This window comes from Tenebrio molitor, chromosome 4 (genome assembly GCF_963966145.1).
Source record: "Tenebrio molitor chromosome 4, icTenMoli1.1, whole genome shotgun sequence".
In the NCBI taxonomy this organism is placed as follows: Eukaryota; Metazoa; Arthropoda; class Insecta; order Coleoptera; family Tenebrionidae; genus Tenebrio; species Tenebrio molitor.
In genome coordinates, this window is record NC_091049.1 from 7,712,241 (window position 1) to 7,729,423 (window position 17,183).

General features: G+C 35.8%; 2 protein-coding genes and 1 long non-coding RNA gene across 5 annotated transcripts; 2 read left to right on the top strand and 1 right to left on the bottom strand.

Moving 5' to 3' along the window:
• Nucleotides 1-1,309: 1,309 nt before the first annotated feature.
• On the bottom strand, nucleotides 1,310-4,422 carry LOC138128494 (uncharacterized). Of its 3 annotated transcripts, none has more exons than XR_011158714.1 (3): nucleotides 4,054-4,422; nucleotides 3,874-4,003; nucleotides 1,310-3,823 (listed from the first exon to the last, which is right to left on the bottom strand). It is a non-coding gene; the product is annotated as an uncharacterized lncRNA (long non-coding RNA). The 3 variants fall into 3 exon arrangements; XR_011158715.1 differs by having other exon boundaries at nucleotides 1,310-1,567; nucleotides 3,097-3,823; nucleotides 3,874-4,337; XR_011158713.1 differs by having other exon boundaries at nucleotides 3,874-4,422.
• A 59-nt stretch (nucleotides 4,423-4,481) lies between these two features.
• Nucleotides 4,482-6,049, top strand: LOC138128490 (homologous recombination OB-fold protein-like). The gene is made up of 4 exons (XM_069044703.1): nucleotides 4,482-4,946; nucleotides 4,997-5,101; nucleotides 5,150-5,353; nucleotides 5,399-6,049. Exons 1-4 carry the CDS (start codon nucleotides 4,905-4,907, stop codon nucleotides 5,987-5,989), a joined length of 942 nt encoding a protein of 313 aa, XP_068900804.1. The 5' UTR covers nucleotides 4,482-4,904; the 3' UTR covers nucleotides 5,990-6,049.
• Nucleotides 6,050-6,089: 40 nt separating this feature from the next.
• On the top strand, nucleotides 6,090-6,958 carry LOC138128491 (leucine-rich repeat-containing protein 51-like). Its single transcript, XM_069044704.1, has 4 exons — nucleotides 6,090-6,221; nucleotides 6,268-6,482; nucleotides 6,530-6,706; nucleotides 6,755-6,958. The coding sequence occupies exons 1-4, from the start codon at nucleotides 6,143-6,145 to the stop codon at nucleotides 6,872-6,874; spliced, it is 591 nt and encodes a 196-aa protein (XP_068900805.1). The 5' UTR covers nucleotides 6,090-6,142; the 3' UTR covers nucleotides 6,875-6,958.
• Nucleotides 6,959-17,183: the final 10,225 nt, after the last annotated feature.

Consider the following 17,183-nt stretch of genomic DNA (forward strand, 5'->3'; position numbering starts at 1 on the left):
TTTCTCGAGGAGGGAAAACGCAGCATCAAAAGGACTACCACTAATATGTGGGCCCACGTAAACGGTTCCACCCGGAAGTTCTAGAAAAAGTCACCCTTGGCGAGGAATGTTTGACAGATATGGAAGGCCCTTCTCCAGCGAAAAAACAAGCAACAATTACGGAAATATTTTCACGATCTGCTTCATACAGCTCGGACCATCCTCGAGCAAAAGAGATAACAAAGTTAATTGTTGAAGAAATGTGCCTTGACATGGAACCCTTGGATCATGTAAATAAAAAAGGCTTATGAAAAACATTTGTCCCAAATATGAAATGGTATCAAGAATACATATAACACAATAGTAGTTTTTGTAATTTGCCTCCATTTTGATTCTCTAATAGACATATTAACGAACGCGACGTCATCATCTGGGATGTTCTTATAGCCATTATTTCACGGAACATTTTACGAAAATTTTTAGGTTGGCAAAGCTTGATCCGTCATGCGTGTCAGTTAAAATTACAAAATGTAACAAAGAATTATTTATCAGGATTTATCAGGCAACAAATTCGCGACCGTATTTTTGGCAATTTCACGTACTTTTCAGCGGGCGTACATGAAAGATTATCTTCCATATTCGTGTTTTGTGACAGAATTTGGATAAAACAAAAGGCGACTTTGAAGACTTGATAAAATTTTCACTTTTAAAATTAAGACATTACCAACCGCCACAAAAATCCCTAAATCGAGGAAAGTAAACATTTTTGCGTCGTCTGCGCTGATCGTAATAACAAGTCGTGCCAATCGCTCAAAACTCTGCGTCCGGAAAAAAGTCAAAATATCGGTAGATGTCACCACCTCGCGCGTTATGGGAAACAGTACACGCTATGAGAACCAATTTTACATTGACTTTGGTACCTAAAGTTGACTCAAGTTGCAAAAAACCATAGATGAAAAATTAGGTTGGTATTAGCTCTCATCGTGTTTGGTAATTTTGAAGAATCACTGTTGGTAGCATTGCTGAAATTTAAACTTGTCAACAATTTTGACATTTAAATTCATTTGCGGCATTTATTGAAATAAATTACAATTTGCAATAAAATTAGAAGCAATGGATCCAAAACGACTTGTGCTATCAAAGCATATGAAACAATCGCTTGTGAGATGCACGTTAGAATTGCAATCTGCATACCCGGAAGCTTCCCAACGTCAACTTGAATCGAAAGTTCAGAATATTTTTGCGGTATGAACGGTTGATTTAATTACAATACAAGCATACATACATACAATGCAATTTATCCATTTTATGTGTTTTATATTACAATAGCTCACGAACAACTCTTTATTCTTAAATTTAGACTTTACATCGTCATCAACACAGCATTCAAAAATCAGATTTACATTACATTACGCCTTCAATTCAGGATCTTTTCATCTTTTTATTTATTATGCAAAAATTGATTCTCTTTTGGGTCCAATTTCAAAAACTTGTGTCCTTTCCTTTAATATTTGCTTTTTCTAGTGCTCAAGAAGTGCTGTCCATGCCATAATGTCCCAGCATAAATCCGGAATACCTTTTTCCCATCCTAAACAAGGAAAGAAACCTAAGTCCGAATTCTTTCAAAAATATGATTTTAAACAAGATCTAAATAATCATATTTATCGGCTGAACGAGAACAATAAATATTTTACCATGGCAGACTTGTACCATTATGCCAAAAATGAATTGGACTATATCGGAAGCTTAACAACATTTAGATCTATTGTCAAAACAATGGGTTATCAATATAAAAAAGTAAATAACCGAAAAATCTTAATCGAAAGTCCCAGGTTAAAATCATTGAAAATTAAGTTTTTGCGGAAATATTTACAATATAAAGAAGAAAATGCTTTATTTGTCTTTTTGGATGAAACGTGGATATACCAAAACGGTGCGCCAATAAGACGGTGGTTAAATGAAAATGACAGGAGGACTATGCCTAAAAAAATTACAGTCACTGAGGGTAAGCGTTTTACCGTTCTCCACGCAGGCTGTAAATTTGGATTTTTGGAAGGTTGCAAATTCCTTTTAAACAGCAATATTGATAGTGCCGACTATCATAAAACGATGAACGGGGAGTTATTCAAAAAATGGGTAGAAGAACAATTAGTTCCATCGCTTCAATGCTTCCACCAAAAGGTTGTTGTGGTAATGGATAACGCCCCGTATCATTCGGTGCTTGTAGAGCGTCCCCCTACCTATTCTTGGAACAAATTAAATTTACAATCTTGGCTAACTGAACGCAAAATTCCCTTTAGTATGAAATTAATTAACAAAAAAAGAATTAATGACTATTATTAGATCACGCATTGGCACCAAAAAATACCAAATTGACGAGTTATTACATACTCAAAGTGTTGAAGTGTTGAGACTCCCACCTTATAACTGTCAATACAATCCTATTGAGCTGGTTTGGGGATTCTGCAAGCCTTATTATAATAAAAATAGGTATTAGTTCACAACAATCACAACCTTCCAAAAAAAAAGCAGTAGAAGATGTATGGGACGAAGCGCTATCAGGATATACTCAAAAAATGTGGAGTGATAGCATAACTCATTGTGAAAAATTGATCACACAAGATTGGCAAAAACTAATGGGTAATTTTAGTTACAGAGATATTCCTCCGATCATAATATTACTAGCAGATTCAGATGATTCTGATGATGAAGCATCATTGTCTGAATCTGCCAGTGATGTTTTGTCATTTAGTGACCACGAGCAAATAGGTGATTCAAATATGCAAGTAAGTGGTAATTCTGATATGAGTGAAAATGTAGCCAACTTATGTGAGTACGATGTAAGTGAAGCTCCTGAAGTTATTATCGTCGAAATAGGAATGAATGAGAGTGATGATCATGTGAGAGGAGAGAATGAAGAAGAAATGGGCGAAGGTACTTGATGAACGTGTGACTGAATGATTTGCAGCTTGTCGTTTTGGTAACTCCACGTTTCATTCACAAATTTAAGCTTATCAGGTATTGTAAAAAGTGATCTAGTAATTAAATAAGTATTAATGTAATGTATATTTTCAAAAACATATGTTGTAATTTTTTAAGAAATTAAGTCAGACCTACTTGTGTAAATTTTAGTAATTGATAAATGTATTACATTCCAAACTCCATGGACCTAATGTTTTGAAAACTAATGCTTTAAAAATATAATTTGCAGACTTTAAATTTTGATATTTGTCATGTTTTCGTTTACTTGCTTCTTCAGCAGCTGATCCTGCAATTATGGAAGTTTTTCTTATGTAAGAATCAGTCAAAGTGTCAACACATGTTACATCCCATATTAGGCGTTGACCTTTACTCCATGGAATGAGTGTACCACCATCAGGTCTTTTACCATCATCTCTCAAGAGGCCACATGGTTCAAGAGAGGAGAAAATGTGGATAGAACTTAAGGCTCGCTGGATAATTTGATTTAGATCCGAATGTCTTGAAAATCTGCCCTTATTAGGACAAGTCTGTGACGGCCATCCTTTGAAAAATTTTAGTTCCTAATTTGATAATTACGTAATACATTTATTAAAGGTATTATATTTTGGGGCATTTCAAAGTGGCTTGAATTTATATTTTATCGTTTCTACTCAACTTGTGCCACCTTTAATTATTCCAATCCTGATGGGAACAGTACAAGTTAAGCTTACTGCTCACTTCATCTGAAATCTTCTTTCATGTCAGAAAAAACATAACAGGGGATCTGCAAGAATTGACATTGCACATTTATGTCCTAAAATACGCAATTCCTTGACCGATTCGTCTGTTTTGTTGTTAGTTTATTGGAACAATTCCGAAAGTACTAAAACAATAAAATTAATTTGGCAGGCACTTGGCGATTATCAATTCTACATTAAAAAAAGGTAGAAAACTCGTTTGGCCCCATCTTCAACCAAAAAATGGACAAAAATAGCAACTTAACATGTTCTTCTAATTTATTTATGCTGTACCTAACCTCAAATAAATAATTACTAAAAAGTTACTAAAAAAGGTCGTTATAAAATTCACACTAACAAAACTTCTGTTACATACTGCAACCAGTCACCTTACACTATGTAAATTTTCGAAGGTCAGTTGCAAAGTGGTTTTATGCAACTTGAGTCAACTTTACCTACTTGAAATATTGTTTTGTTTGGTTTCACAGGGATGCTTACGCCGATTTAAATTGTTTTTAGGCTGTTTTTTGTAGATTGTAAATTCTGTCATTATTTTCTTAAAAACTGATAATGATCAATGGATATTCTTGTAACAAAAGGCAAAAAATTAATAAAAGGTACCTAAACTCGGTACAGGTTGCAAAGAGACACTTGTCATTTGCAACAGCACTTTTATGGCATTAGTCATTTGAAATTACTTTAAAACTGTACTTATATGGAAAATATTCAACCCAAACTATGATTTTCTGGTCCCTTTGTGCCTTTATTTGGTTCAGAAATATGAAAAAAATGCTGTTGCAAATGACAAGTGTGTCGTTGCAACCTGTACCGAGTTTAGGTATTTAATACCTTTTAATAGTGTTTTGAATATTTACTGTTAATACTTGTTCAATTATACTTTCTTGGTATTTAGTCTGAAAAAAAATGTACAGGACGCTGTGGATAATAGTAGATTATTAAATTTGGCGCAAATAAAAGTTCGTTGAGGGAGTACTATGACGTCATGTCAATAAAGGTGGTTTTGGCAAATCAAGCGAAGTGTCACTTCTCTGTATTCACCCCACCCCAGTGTGGTGTTTCATGACAGTTTGAAAATGGCGACGTTCCGCCATTTTAAACTGTCGATAAAGTAGTGACCTCGCTCAATTTTAAATCTGCTTGTTTACAATTAATTTGGCTAGGAAGAAGCAAACATATTTTTGTGGAGATGTGAAAAGTGTATTTAGGATGTTCGAAAATAACGCTGATTTCGATTTCGACCTCGACGATGTAGGTATGTTTAGCGAAAGTGAGGTTATGTGACAGAAGTAATTTTTTAGGATTTGTCGCTTAATTTGACCACAACTGATAAATCTGCTACAACTAAGCGACCGGTAGAATCCTCCCAAGAAGAAACTTCGAAGAAAGTGAAAACATTTATTGACGTAAGTATGTCCAGGTGAAAGTGAGGTTATGTTGTAACAAGTCTTCAGGATTTGTCACCTAATTTTATTAGAACCGGTAAAATCGAGCGAACGATAAAGTCACCTCCAGAAAATTCATCGAAAAAGATAAGAATTTTCAACGTACCTAAAAATGCGGTCAAGCGGAAGTTCCCGGGCCCCGCGGGTCTTCTACCTGAACGCAAGAACTTCAACTTGTCAGTACACGAAAGCCCCGATTCGGACTCTCTCGAGGTTGGTGTAACTTTTCAACAACTTTAAATAATTATTCACTTTTAGATTCCCTGTTCGCAAACGTCGATGTCAGTATTCGAAGGGGGTCCTTGGGTGGAGATGAGCCGCGACTACAATACACTAGTCGAAAAATTCGACATCAAATGGATCAAAACCAGAGCCAGTCTCAATAAGTTGCACAATCGGAAAGCCCCCTTCCTGGGGGCCATAATCCAAAACGTCGAGTGTTTCGACGGCAAAAACTCAATAGTTAAAGTCGTGTTGAAAGACGAAACGGGCGAAATTCAAGGAACTATCATTCACAATTTGTACGAAGAATACTCGAGTAGTTTAGTGGTGGGGTCAGTCGTTGTGCTAAAACAGTTCAGTGTGCTTACTGCTGGTGCTAATAATAATCATTATCTGACGATCACTTCGAATAATTTGGTGACAATTTATTGGAAAGATGCGGACGAGGTGAAGGTGATCAAAGTGCAGCAAGTCTCTTGTGAGGAGTTGATGGGGGCGGTGGCGCCTCTGAGGCCTCAAAATCACAAGACCGTAAATTCGATTGTAGGCGGCGGCGGGGAGGACCGGGACATCTGGAAGGAGGCCCTCGAGGGTCTCGACGCCGACTCCTTCTTCGAGGACTTCTAGCGCCCCCTTTGTATCTAATTTAGCTTTGTAGGTCGCAATAAACCGATTGATTTCCCAAAATGTTCGATTTATTTGATCCGATTTGACATTTAATCAACAATCAACAATCACGTCTCCATAGCAACCATCTGTCACATCTGTCATCGCCCCAAGATGCAAATCGACGAAAAACGGGAGCTAGAGACTAGCAAACCGGCCGATTTTTCTTTCAAAAAACTGAAACTTCTCGAAGGTGAGCTCGGCCACGTTTCCTCAGTTTCACAAGGAAAAAATTGCAGCGACAGGACCGGAGCAAGCCCGCGCGTCGCGCCTAGGCGGGGTGCCCGAGCGCGGGGCCCAACACAAGAAATTCCTCACTCGGTCGGTCTGGCTCAACAACAACAAACTGCGCAACATCCGCAACGTGGACGCTTTCGTCGATTCAATCTTGGAGTTTCCGGAGAAGCTCGGCTGGCTCGACTGCTCCTTCAACCAGATCACGGAAATACACGAGGTGCGGGGGCGCCAATCGTCACAGCCGGTTAACTCGTCGTTTTCCAGTCGATCCTGAAATTCCCCGAACTGAAAATCGTCTATTTCCACGGGAACTGCATCGAGAGCCTCGACCAAGTGCGCAAGCTCAAGAACCTGAAGATGCTCAAGACCGTCACCTTCCACGGGAACCCCATCTCGAACCTGTCGTTCTACAGGAGCTACATCATTTCGGCGCTACCGCAGGTCAGTTCTAGAGGATTTTAGACGGTTTTGGGGACTTTTGTGTTGCAGATTGACAATTTGGACTTCACGCCGGTCCTGAAGAACGAGAAGTTGGCGCCGGCCCCCTCGGAGTACTTGAAGGACTCCAGAGCGAAGACTCCCAGAGAAGGCACAAAAGGCGATGACTGACCGCTCGTTTTGACCACGAAAGCAATTGTAAAAGAATATTATTTATTTATTGAAAATTTATCAAAATATAATTTATACAAAACATTACGATAATTCAATTTTTTATGCGCGCATCTGCAACCGCCGCGGTTGGCACAAAATTCTTGCCGCCCCGATCGTATCCCACTATGCCACCCACCATATGTGTAACAAAATTTACTTAACCATTTTTCAAAAGAAATCTGCGAATAAAATCCTAAGAAGGTAAGTGGAATTTACAATATTGTAATAGAATATTACATACCAAGGAGGAAAGTGCTCCATTCCTGTCGGGAGAACAATAGTTTACCGAGAGGCTTACCCTCGAGGTGAACTAGTTCTCGAGACACAGGAATGGACTTTCGCCGAGGTTTGTACTATGGTGGACAATAAATTTAGGCCGGCCTGTCATTGGCTTGACATCAAAATGTGAAACTGGCATTATGTTCAACTAACCCCATTTTCGATTTGTGTCATTCTTGTCATCGTGACAGCGATAATGAAAATTAAAATTGGGAAAAGAAGCGTGCACCAGAGTGAAATGCGTACTACAAATCAGTTATGGTAGTGCGTCACGATCTGTAAGTTAAGGCTGTTACCTAGTGGTTGGCCAAGCAATGGTAAAGCGCGCTAAACGGATTCTAATTATTTTTCCACAGTTTTATGTTTGAAGCTATGGCGACTATATTTTTTGTTAAACATTAACGTATCTCACGGGGTTACTGTCTCAGTTTTTTGTAAAATCGCTTCATTCTTTAAAAAAAAATTAATAGCGTTTTTCAGTAATTTTCCTTATTTTTGCTCAATTTTTCATTTAGAGACTATTTAAAAAGTACATTAGATTCAGAAGAACGCATCTCATGGGGCTACTGTCACAGTTTTTGGAAAAACAAATTAGATTGGAAGCAAAAAAATAAACAAAAGCCTCAACAAAACGCGTAAAATTCGGTTATTAGGCAGTCCACTATACTTCTCAACTACCTGCAGCCCCTGGAGGTCGTAAACTCGGGTTGACATAATCACTACTTAACGCCCGCAATGCAACTTTTGCTGGGAAGATATAATTGTCCGTTTACTCTAAGGTTATATTGGGGCCGTCGAATTATCCCATTGTGTAAAAGTTGATTTGTCTACAATAGAAAACATTTTGTGATTGTAAACAGCAGGTAAACCCGGCTGGTTGTTTCGTTCAGAGTGGGACTGAGGCAAATTTGTGGAAATATGAATTCCAATGTATAAATTTTCGTTTTTAGAGATTATGTTGAAAAATAAGCTATGAAGGTCTAGTCACAAGGGGGTGTTCTAATCCTATTAAGGAGACCAGTGAATTAACCAGGGCACCATATACTTCGGTTCAGAAAATAATAAAACTAAACATTCTCCCTTAAACCGGACCTTGTACATCCACCCAACAGCTTTTAAAATTTGATTTATTGCAGGGGCGCGTGGCTTCTGAAACCCACACAAAGGGGCAGCTTATTTGGAGGTAACTACTTTTACGGCCCCAATATAACCTTAGAGTAAACGGACAATTATACTTGCACTGGGTGCACTGGGCTCTCGGGAACACCCTCGGGGCAGGCCCGGCGTGCCGCGATGGTCAACTTATGAATCCCATTTTTAAAATATACCTGAAAGGAGATGGCCGGATTGCCGCGGTGCGGTATCATAACCTTTTTATCTTTTTAGCAAAGTAAACCAATCACTAATTCTAATAATAGAGAGTAATTAAAATACCTAATACCTACATATAACACTTTTTTTGATCGAGCACCAATTATACAGGTGTCCCAAAAAAAAGACGAGTCCATAGCTCCCTTATTTATCGGACGATTTTAATTATCTATACACCAAATTAATTTGTTGTGAGTGGGCTACAAAATGGCCTACTAAATTCACGTAAAGCCCCAACGACTTCAAGGTTAAACTGTCAAATATTTTTTGTATTTTTCACTTTTCAATATCAGATTTGATGTATAAAAATAAAACAGCCCGTTAGGTGTTGCTTAATGACACTTTCCGGTTCTGATATTGTTATTATAACTCACTTACCGGACTCAAATTGATGATGCAATTGAACATCTACCGGATAGTATAAAAATTTAAACTATGTACCGGGTGCCCCATCATTTATGACAAGCACGAAAATGACTTTAAAACTAAATTATATTTATATGAAAGTATTATAGATGCATAAATACTGTTCACCGCCACAAAAATTGGGTATATTACTTTTTTGTTAAAATTAATTACCTAGGTACAGCAGTCAAAAAACTATCACTTTAAAAATTAAATTTTGTTGGATGCAGTTCAAATTTGGTACACGTTATGAAACCATAATACATAGAGAAATAAAATCCGTGATTAGAATTTAATGAAAATGTTTTGATGTAAAGATATTTGGTTTATTTAATTTGGGGCGTTTTACTTTATGAAAATGGATTGAAAAAAATTAAATTAAGAAACCCAAGTTAAAAAAGGTATATCATCTAATTATTATTAACCTAAAAACTATATAATCTTAGAATGTGACACTCAAAAGGCAATCACAAAACGGAAAATATTTATCCCAATTATACATTCATAAACTTTTCTGTTCCCATTCATTCCAATATCGAACCCGGTATCGGTCGTTTGGGCCAAACTACCTGCGTCTAGTAACGTCGAGTAAATGGCCAAGCTGTAGGTAATTAGTTGTTCTCAGTAACGATTGAATATAGAATATTAAAACCCCTACTAATTTATACAGAAACTATAATTTTTTCCAATAAATGTCTAAATGACAGAGTTCTAAGTACTTTTCTGCAATTGGAGAAAAGTTGTAAGTATTATCCGATAACAGGTTTTTTGTAATGGAAATGATTTGTACATACAGGTAATGAAAACGCGCGCTATTGTAATTCTACCTTTTTTACGCTAAATAATCCCTAGGATTACGAAAATAAGATTCATTCTCTGAACTCTGAAGTTATGGTCCAATTTTTACCCTTTTGGGATGACGTCACGATTTCCTTTCTCGCTTTCTCTAGTGAAACAACAGGAACAAACAAAAAAATGCGATGCGTTTATTTATTAGGTATTGATTACTTGTGGTTATTTTATGCTCCTGTCAATTTGACATTTTTTTTATTTTTCGAAGCAATTGTCAACAAAATTGAAATTTGATAGTTATTTTTGATAAATCTAAATTTATTTCTGATTCTAGAGTCCAATTATTACCCATTTGCGATGACGTCATTATTTAGTAACTTAACGTATGTTTAAACTAGGATCAGAAACTAATTTGAATTGATCATAAGTAACTATAAGGTTAGGTATTAAAACGATTGTAGTCGAAGCAAGCCATACCCATGTTATGAAATTTTCTGACAATTGCTTCGAAAGGTTATGTTTGTAATCAATGTAATAACTAATAAGTTAAAGAAATAAAAAATTGTCAAATTGATAGGAACATAAAATAACCACAAAGTAACCAGCAATAAATAAACATACTACATATTGCAGACAAAAAATGTTGTCCACCTTTTTCCTATCATTTCACAAAAATTTGGTGTAGTTTAAGCTTTATTGTCATTATGATTGACGTTTGCAAATTAAAATTTGAAATTTATTACTGTCACCCATAAAAACATAAATTACAGACACAATTTGATTGACACATGTCAACATGTGAAGCGAGGTTATTCGTTCCTAAAGGTCGCTTTATAGCATATGTGAGTGGAATGACAGTGGACAAAATTTTTTGGCCGCCATTGCACGGCTATTTTGTTTTTTACTGTTTCTGTCGTTTCAATAGAGAGAAAGCGAGGAAGAAAATCGTGACGTCACCTCAAAAGGGTAAAAATTGGACTATAGTTCAAACATACGTGAAGTTACTATATAATGACGTCATCGCAAATGGGTAAAACTTGGACTCTAATAACGATTTTTGCGTTAAAATTTGATTAATAGTGTCAGTTGTTTGACGTTTATTAGCTTACTCAATTTCATATAAATGTGCATCTAAGCAAGCCATGAAAATCTGATTTTCTGTTGGTAGTAAAGCTAAAGCTAATGACTTTGACTTTCAAAGTTGCTTGCTCTGCGCCAACCCGATTTGACTAATTTTTCAGATTTTGTCCATTTTAACATTGCTGATTTCAAAAGCAATGTTACGTCTTTTTACTGATTAAATTAAAGTAATTCTTATTTGTTTTTGTCTTTGTATTTTTACCAAGTAAAGATTTATTGGACATGACCTTCATAAATGTGACTTTTGTAATGTAACTAAATTAAAGGTGCTTTTACAAATGCACAGCTCACTTGATGAACATTTATATGAAATCAATTATAAAGATAGTCTTTACATTTGTATCAATCATTGTCCGTTATTTTCATCAAAAGAATTTTCTGCAAGTAAGAGATTCAACCACTAAAGTGCACAGATAAATACATCCAAACTACAAGAAAAAAGAAAATCTAAAATTTGCCAACAAATTTGTTCACAATACGAAGATTTAATGCTCTTGTAAAATGCTAATTTTTTGAAATGTCAGAAATTTGCCGGCCTAAATTTATTGTCCGCCATAGTATACTATTTTATTCACAATCAATCATTTAATAAAACAAGCAACATTATAATAATAAAAAATAAATAAAAACCAACCTCCGTCATATTATCGTTTATTTCGGCAAAATATTAAAACTTAGTACTTAGGCGCGCACGATTGAGATTGTATTAAATTTAGTTCACAAAAGTCAAACCAAATTGACATTTGCTCACATTTTTTAACAAACGAAGTGTGCGATAGTAAAATAGAGTGTACCCTCCCCAGAATTGCGGGAATCCGCACACAAATTAACACTCAATCTCTTACCCGAGAAGAGCAAAAAACGTACAGATTTTCGCGATTGGTGCGACAGTAGCGCCACCACAGGTCAGTTATGGGTTTCATTACTGACCGCTTACGACTCATTACTGACTCCTTTTTTCACCATTACTGACCGGTTGATGTGTACACGAGTAATCGCTCACTTTCTAATTCTAACCTTTAAGAGGTTAGAAAAGCTGTACGTTACTAACCGATTGTGAATAATAGTATTTTACAGTAGAAGTCCGTTAGGATAGCCTTTACTGCCGAGCCAGAGATTTTGTGAGACGAGCTCGCAGAGCGAGTCGAATAATACTGGCGAAGCTGTAAAGGCCCTAACGGACGTGTATTGTACAATAGTTTTTGTAATATCTCTACGATTCGTTCACAATTATCTTTTTGAATTACATTTTTTTCAACGCCATCGAAAAAAACGAATGATTAATAAGTGTGCGGAGGACGTCGTCATGTCAACCGTTGTTTGTGAAAAAAAAAAAGTTTCAATGTTGTTTGTCAGATTTGTTCAACGCTTAACTTTCCGTTGAAAATAAACGACTGAAATCAATAAAAAATTGCGATCAAGATATTACCGATGTCCGGATGGCCGCAGAGCAAGTGAGGTCATCGTTATTCCCTGCAAAATCGCGCTTGTGTTGGTGTTAAAATTCTGAAGCATCATCTTCGATCTCGTCTACATCTGCTAGTGGCATACGGATTTCGATTAATTCAAGGTGTGTCCCATAACATTAAGCATTAATTATTGTACCAATTGTAAAAAAGTTGAAAAATAAAGTTTAGATCTACGTTGCTATAGTTATTTAGTCATTGTTAACGGCCGCTCCGGCTCATAACGGACACCCTTAACGGACTCCGACCGTTATGAGGTTGTGTATAATCAATTCACTTTTGTAATGACGAACTATAGTGTGTTTTTTTTAAGAACGAAGTAGGTGGCATCAGCATCGGCCGCCCCATTTACACAATACAATTCTTAGAATTGTGTAAAATTGATTGCCTATAGTAAAGGGGTAATTTTAAAAACGAAGAAAATTTCAATGTTATTTGTTTTTTGGCATTTTATTATAAATTATTGTCTACAAATTCAATTAAGAACAAGAACAACATTCGATGAATCTTACGTTTACTTGAAAATAAAACAAGAACATAAAAAAGGACTTAAATTTTCTTTTGGAATACATAATAAACTAAACAACAACCTAATCCTTTGTTACAAATGCAGTGAAAACTTGCATTCATTAGAAGTGGTCGAAGATAATAATCCACAACTTATTCAGTGGAAAAATACACCATCAAGTTGAATTACCTATGTAATCAGTAAGGAGATCGTTCTCGGTCGAAACATTTCCTGTTTCTAATTCTCACTCAAGCTCATCTGATTCGTCACTCGAGCCTGTGTTGACGGTGAATTCCAATTCCATTTCGTCTGCAATATTATCTAATTGATACATGTCCTCTTCTTGACAAAGTACATGACCTATGCAATTTTGACACTTTTGGGCTGTTACCTACCTCTGCCAGACCTTCATAAAAAGTATTTTGCGATTCCTTTTCCTTGGTGGCCATTTCACTGCATGAGTTTCTTCCATTTCCTTAATGGTTTGCCAAACTAATGTCAGACCAATTCCCGCTGCTTCAGACACTCTTTTTACCATTTCTGTTTTGGAGAGCGCTTCTAAATTTCGAGTAGATAAGTATCATTATTTTCTGAACACTACTAACTGGCTTTCCCTTGGAATTTTTTTTTACAACAGAACCAGGTTGTTGTTCTGCCATTATGCTACACCAAAATGCTGAAATCGTCCACCAACAAACGACACTTTGACTTTGTGCACGAGAATTTGACGGTGACGCAAACATTATGACATATTTCAAAAATAATGTCAAAGATTAGATATTTTTGAAAATAATTTGGTAATTATAGTTCAATGTAAATAAGGCTTGTCACGTGGTGCAAAATAGAGTAATCTGATTTGTCAATTTTAGTTCCTATCTCCCGCAACGCTTCGTTCTTAAAAAAAATAAACTATAGTTGACAGTTATTAAAAATCACTTTGAAGTTTTTCTTATGACATCAAAAAGCAGAGAAATGGCATTATCGAGTCAAAAGTTGGGTTATATTCAATAAAGGCCAGTTCACACATATTTGTCAGTTAAATGTCAGTTGTGGCCAAGATTCCGTGGCCGGAATAGTACATGGTGACAAACAGTCTGGAAAGCTAGATATTACAAAAAAGTTGTAAGCGTAGTGTTTAAGTTCATTTAAAATTTTGTCTATCAACTGATTATTTTCTTTAAATGAAATCTAATCAATAATAAAAATTCTTAAATTTAAATGTTAATTGTGGATGTCAGAAAAGGAATATTGCAAGAAAAAAAAAACAACAACCAGTGCAACGAAATGAAATTAAAAGAAAATGAGTAGTAATGTTACCTACTTCAAAGGATTTTAAAAATTCGGATTCTTCTTTGAATTTTGATGCAAACGATTTAGGTACTTGGCCAAAAATGTTATCTTCAAAAAGAGCAGATTGTTTAGTAGAAAATTTCGTCGTTCATCTTGGGCCCGAGGAAATCCCCGAGGAACGACCTACCACCGACTCGTGTGAGATTTCTCACCGGTGAGTTTTGTCACCAAAATGACGTCATTTTAATGAAAAGTGCTAAAACCCTACTATACTCAATTTCATATAAATGTGCATCTAAGCAAGCCATGAAAATCTGATTTTCTGTTGGTAGTAAAGCTAAAGCTAGTGACTTTGACTTTCAAAGTTGCTTGCTCTGCGCGAACCCGATTTGACTAATTTTTCAGTTTTTGTCCATTTTAACATTGCTGATTTCAAAAGCAATGTTACGTCTTTTTACTCATTAAATTAAAGTAATTCTGATTGGTTTTTGTCTTTGTATGTTTATCAAGTAAAGATTTATTGGACATGACCTTCATAAATGTGACTTTTGTAACGTAACTAAATTAAAGGTGCTTTTACAAATGCACAGCTCACTTGATGAACATTTAGGGGAGAGTCGGGAGGTTTGGGTCAATTTTCACTGTTGAATTTTTATTTAATTTTTGTAATCAAATTCATAGCTCAATTATACAGCATCGCGTAGAGCATATATTATAGAATCTGTGTAAATAATTTGAAATAGGACACTGTAACTTTCAAAAAAGTTATTTGAAAAACTGTCGGGCATGTACTATTGCGGGCAAAAAATGTGGGACATCAAATTTCTGTCAGTTTTGAAAAATTCGATGTAGTTCAAGCTTTATTGTCATTTTTTTTGACACTATTCCAGCTGACAGTTTAAAAATTTATTTTATACTTCTATTTTCCTTTTCCAAATGCTCTCTTCTTTTGATAAAGGTAGATTTTGATTGGAACTTTGCATTAGATAAATATTCACTACCTGCTTACTTACAATCATTCCCTACAACCTACAATACTTAATGACAACGTCAATCAATTCAAAGTAGGGTTAGAATCAGGTAAGGATTATTTCACATTAAAAGTCAAGACAATGACATTGATGTCCCACTTTTTTTGCCCGCAATAGTACATTTGACCCAAGTGTCCCTTAGTGTGGGAGGTTTGGGTAGGTAGTGGGGGATGTTTGGATATGTAGTCATTCATGTGAAAAATTGTTTTTAGTGATGGTAACATCCGAAGTAGGAACATAGCTAAATATTTGCGAGTAAATGCCTAACATAACGAACATAAAAATTATGAAAATAAAAACCACAGTGAACACATGAAACACATCCTCACATAAAAAATTAAACAGACCTGCGCTGCCTGTTCTCCTAGCAGGTTTAGAACTCTAAGATAAATAATAGAATAATAATAGGCTATATTCTGCCTTAGGCAGAATATAGCCTAAGGCAGTCCGTTTCGGCTCAGGGACGCGAGGGTCGCGGGTTCGATTCCGACCCAGGGCGAAATTTAAAATAATAAAAAAAAAGGCTATATTCTATCTCGTGATTCGGAAGTCAAGTTAAGCCATTGGTCCCGGTCTATTGAGTTGGTCATCACGCCCCTCATAGATTTGTACACCAGTCCTAGACTGTGTAACAACATTTAGGCAGAATATAGCCTAAGGCAGTCCGTTTCGGCTCAGGGACGCGAGGGTCGCGGGTTCGATTCCGACCCAGGGCAAAATTTAAAATAATAAAAAAAAAAGGCTATATTCTGTCTCGTGATTCGGAAGTCACGTTAAGCCATTGGTCCCGGTCTATTGAGTTGGTCATCATGCCCCTCATAGATTTGTAAACCAGTCCTAGACTGTGTAACAAATTTAAACCACATTATAGTTATACACCAGAAAGTTGTTTGGAAAAAGACAGTTACAAGTTATATTTTGATAGAACAATTTTAACTGACATTCATATTAAGCATAACAGACCAGACATTATCATTTTTTCCAACGTCAAGTCTGAAAATGACATTTCCATCACTAGTGGGGAAAGTAAAACAAAAATTTGATCCCCATTTAGGTATGTACATACTTTCTTTAAAATAACGTTCAAATATACATTTGTAAGAATTCTTTATTAACAATTAGCACTTACAAAGATATTTAACTTTTTTTATCAGTATTATAGAAATTAAATGTACAATTTTTTACACGAATTAAAACTCCAAATGTTGCTGTTTTTTTTTTTTTCTAAATAACGTGTCGGTACAGAGCTTGACGTTGAAGCCAAACTAGCGCTTCTTGCTACTTGCCTCCATCTCAGTTCTCAGTAACGCATTGTACCTATTGCTTTCCGTAGCGTGCTCGAGATTTTATAGGTAATAACTCCAAAGATACCTAGTTCGCTGCTTCTTTAATTTCTGTATTTGGTAAATTTACAACACTATCTTCTACTTCCATCACTATTTGTTTAGTAAATTCTGATTGATTTTCAAGTTTTGGTAGAAACACGACTTGACATTCATTAATTAAATTTTATTGTTTACTGTGAGCATGGAAACGTGATTTTCAAATTTTACTTCTATGTTGATTTGTATAAAATAATAAATTGATAATCCTATGCAAGATAAACCGAAAGCTCTTGACGTTGGAAAAAATAGTATGTTATATACGTGAGGAAAGGTCCATTGCTAAACTTGAATGATTAGATCAACTCGCTATCGCTCGTGATCCAATTGTCATTCTCGTTTAGCAATGCATCCCTTTCCTCACTTATGTAACAATATACTATTAAATAAACAACAAAAGCAAGCATATCTTTTAGATATAGCTGTTCCAAATTCACATAATATCGCGCGTTCAAATGAAATCCTGGACTGAGTAGGCGTTGGAAAAATTAAACCGTTTAGAACAGTGTAAAGTTTGAATTTCCCGCCGTTTGACACGAATGACATTTGTTTATGTTTAATCGGGACATAATTGAACATGTTTGTTTTCAGCAAAGGGTGCCC

What these genes read in the sequence shown, in the direction of transcription:
- LOC138128490 (XM_069044703.1), top strand. Translation starts at nt 4,905, where the DNA reads ATGTTCGAAAATAACGCTGATTTCGATTTCGACCTCGACGAT. An exon ending in TCGATTTCGACCTCGACGAT is followed by an intron (nt 4,947 to 4,996) that starts GTAGGTATGTTT and finishes GTAATTTTTTAG; the next exon opens with GATTTGTCGCTTAATTTGAC. An exon ending in CCGATTCGGACTCTCTCGAG is followed by an intron (nt 5,354 to 5,398) that starts GTTGGTGTAACT and finishes ATTCACTTTTAG; the next exon opens with ATTCCCTGTTCGCAAACGTC.
- LOC138128491 (XM_069044704.1), top strand. Translation starts at nt 6,143, where the DNA reads ATGCAAATCGACGAAAAACGGGAGCTAGAGACTAGCAAACCGGCCGAT. An exon ending in AAAACTGAAACTTCTCGAAG is followed by an intron (nt 6,222 to 6,267) that starts GTGAGCTCGGCC and finishes AAAAAATTGCAG; the next exon opens with CGACAGGACCGGAGCAAGCC. An exon ending in TCATTTCGGCGCTACCGCAG is followed by an intron (nt 6,707 to 6,754) that starts GTCAGTTCTAGA and finishes TTTGTGTTGCAG; the next exon opens with ATTGACAATTTGGACTTCAC.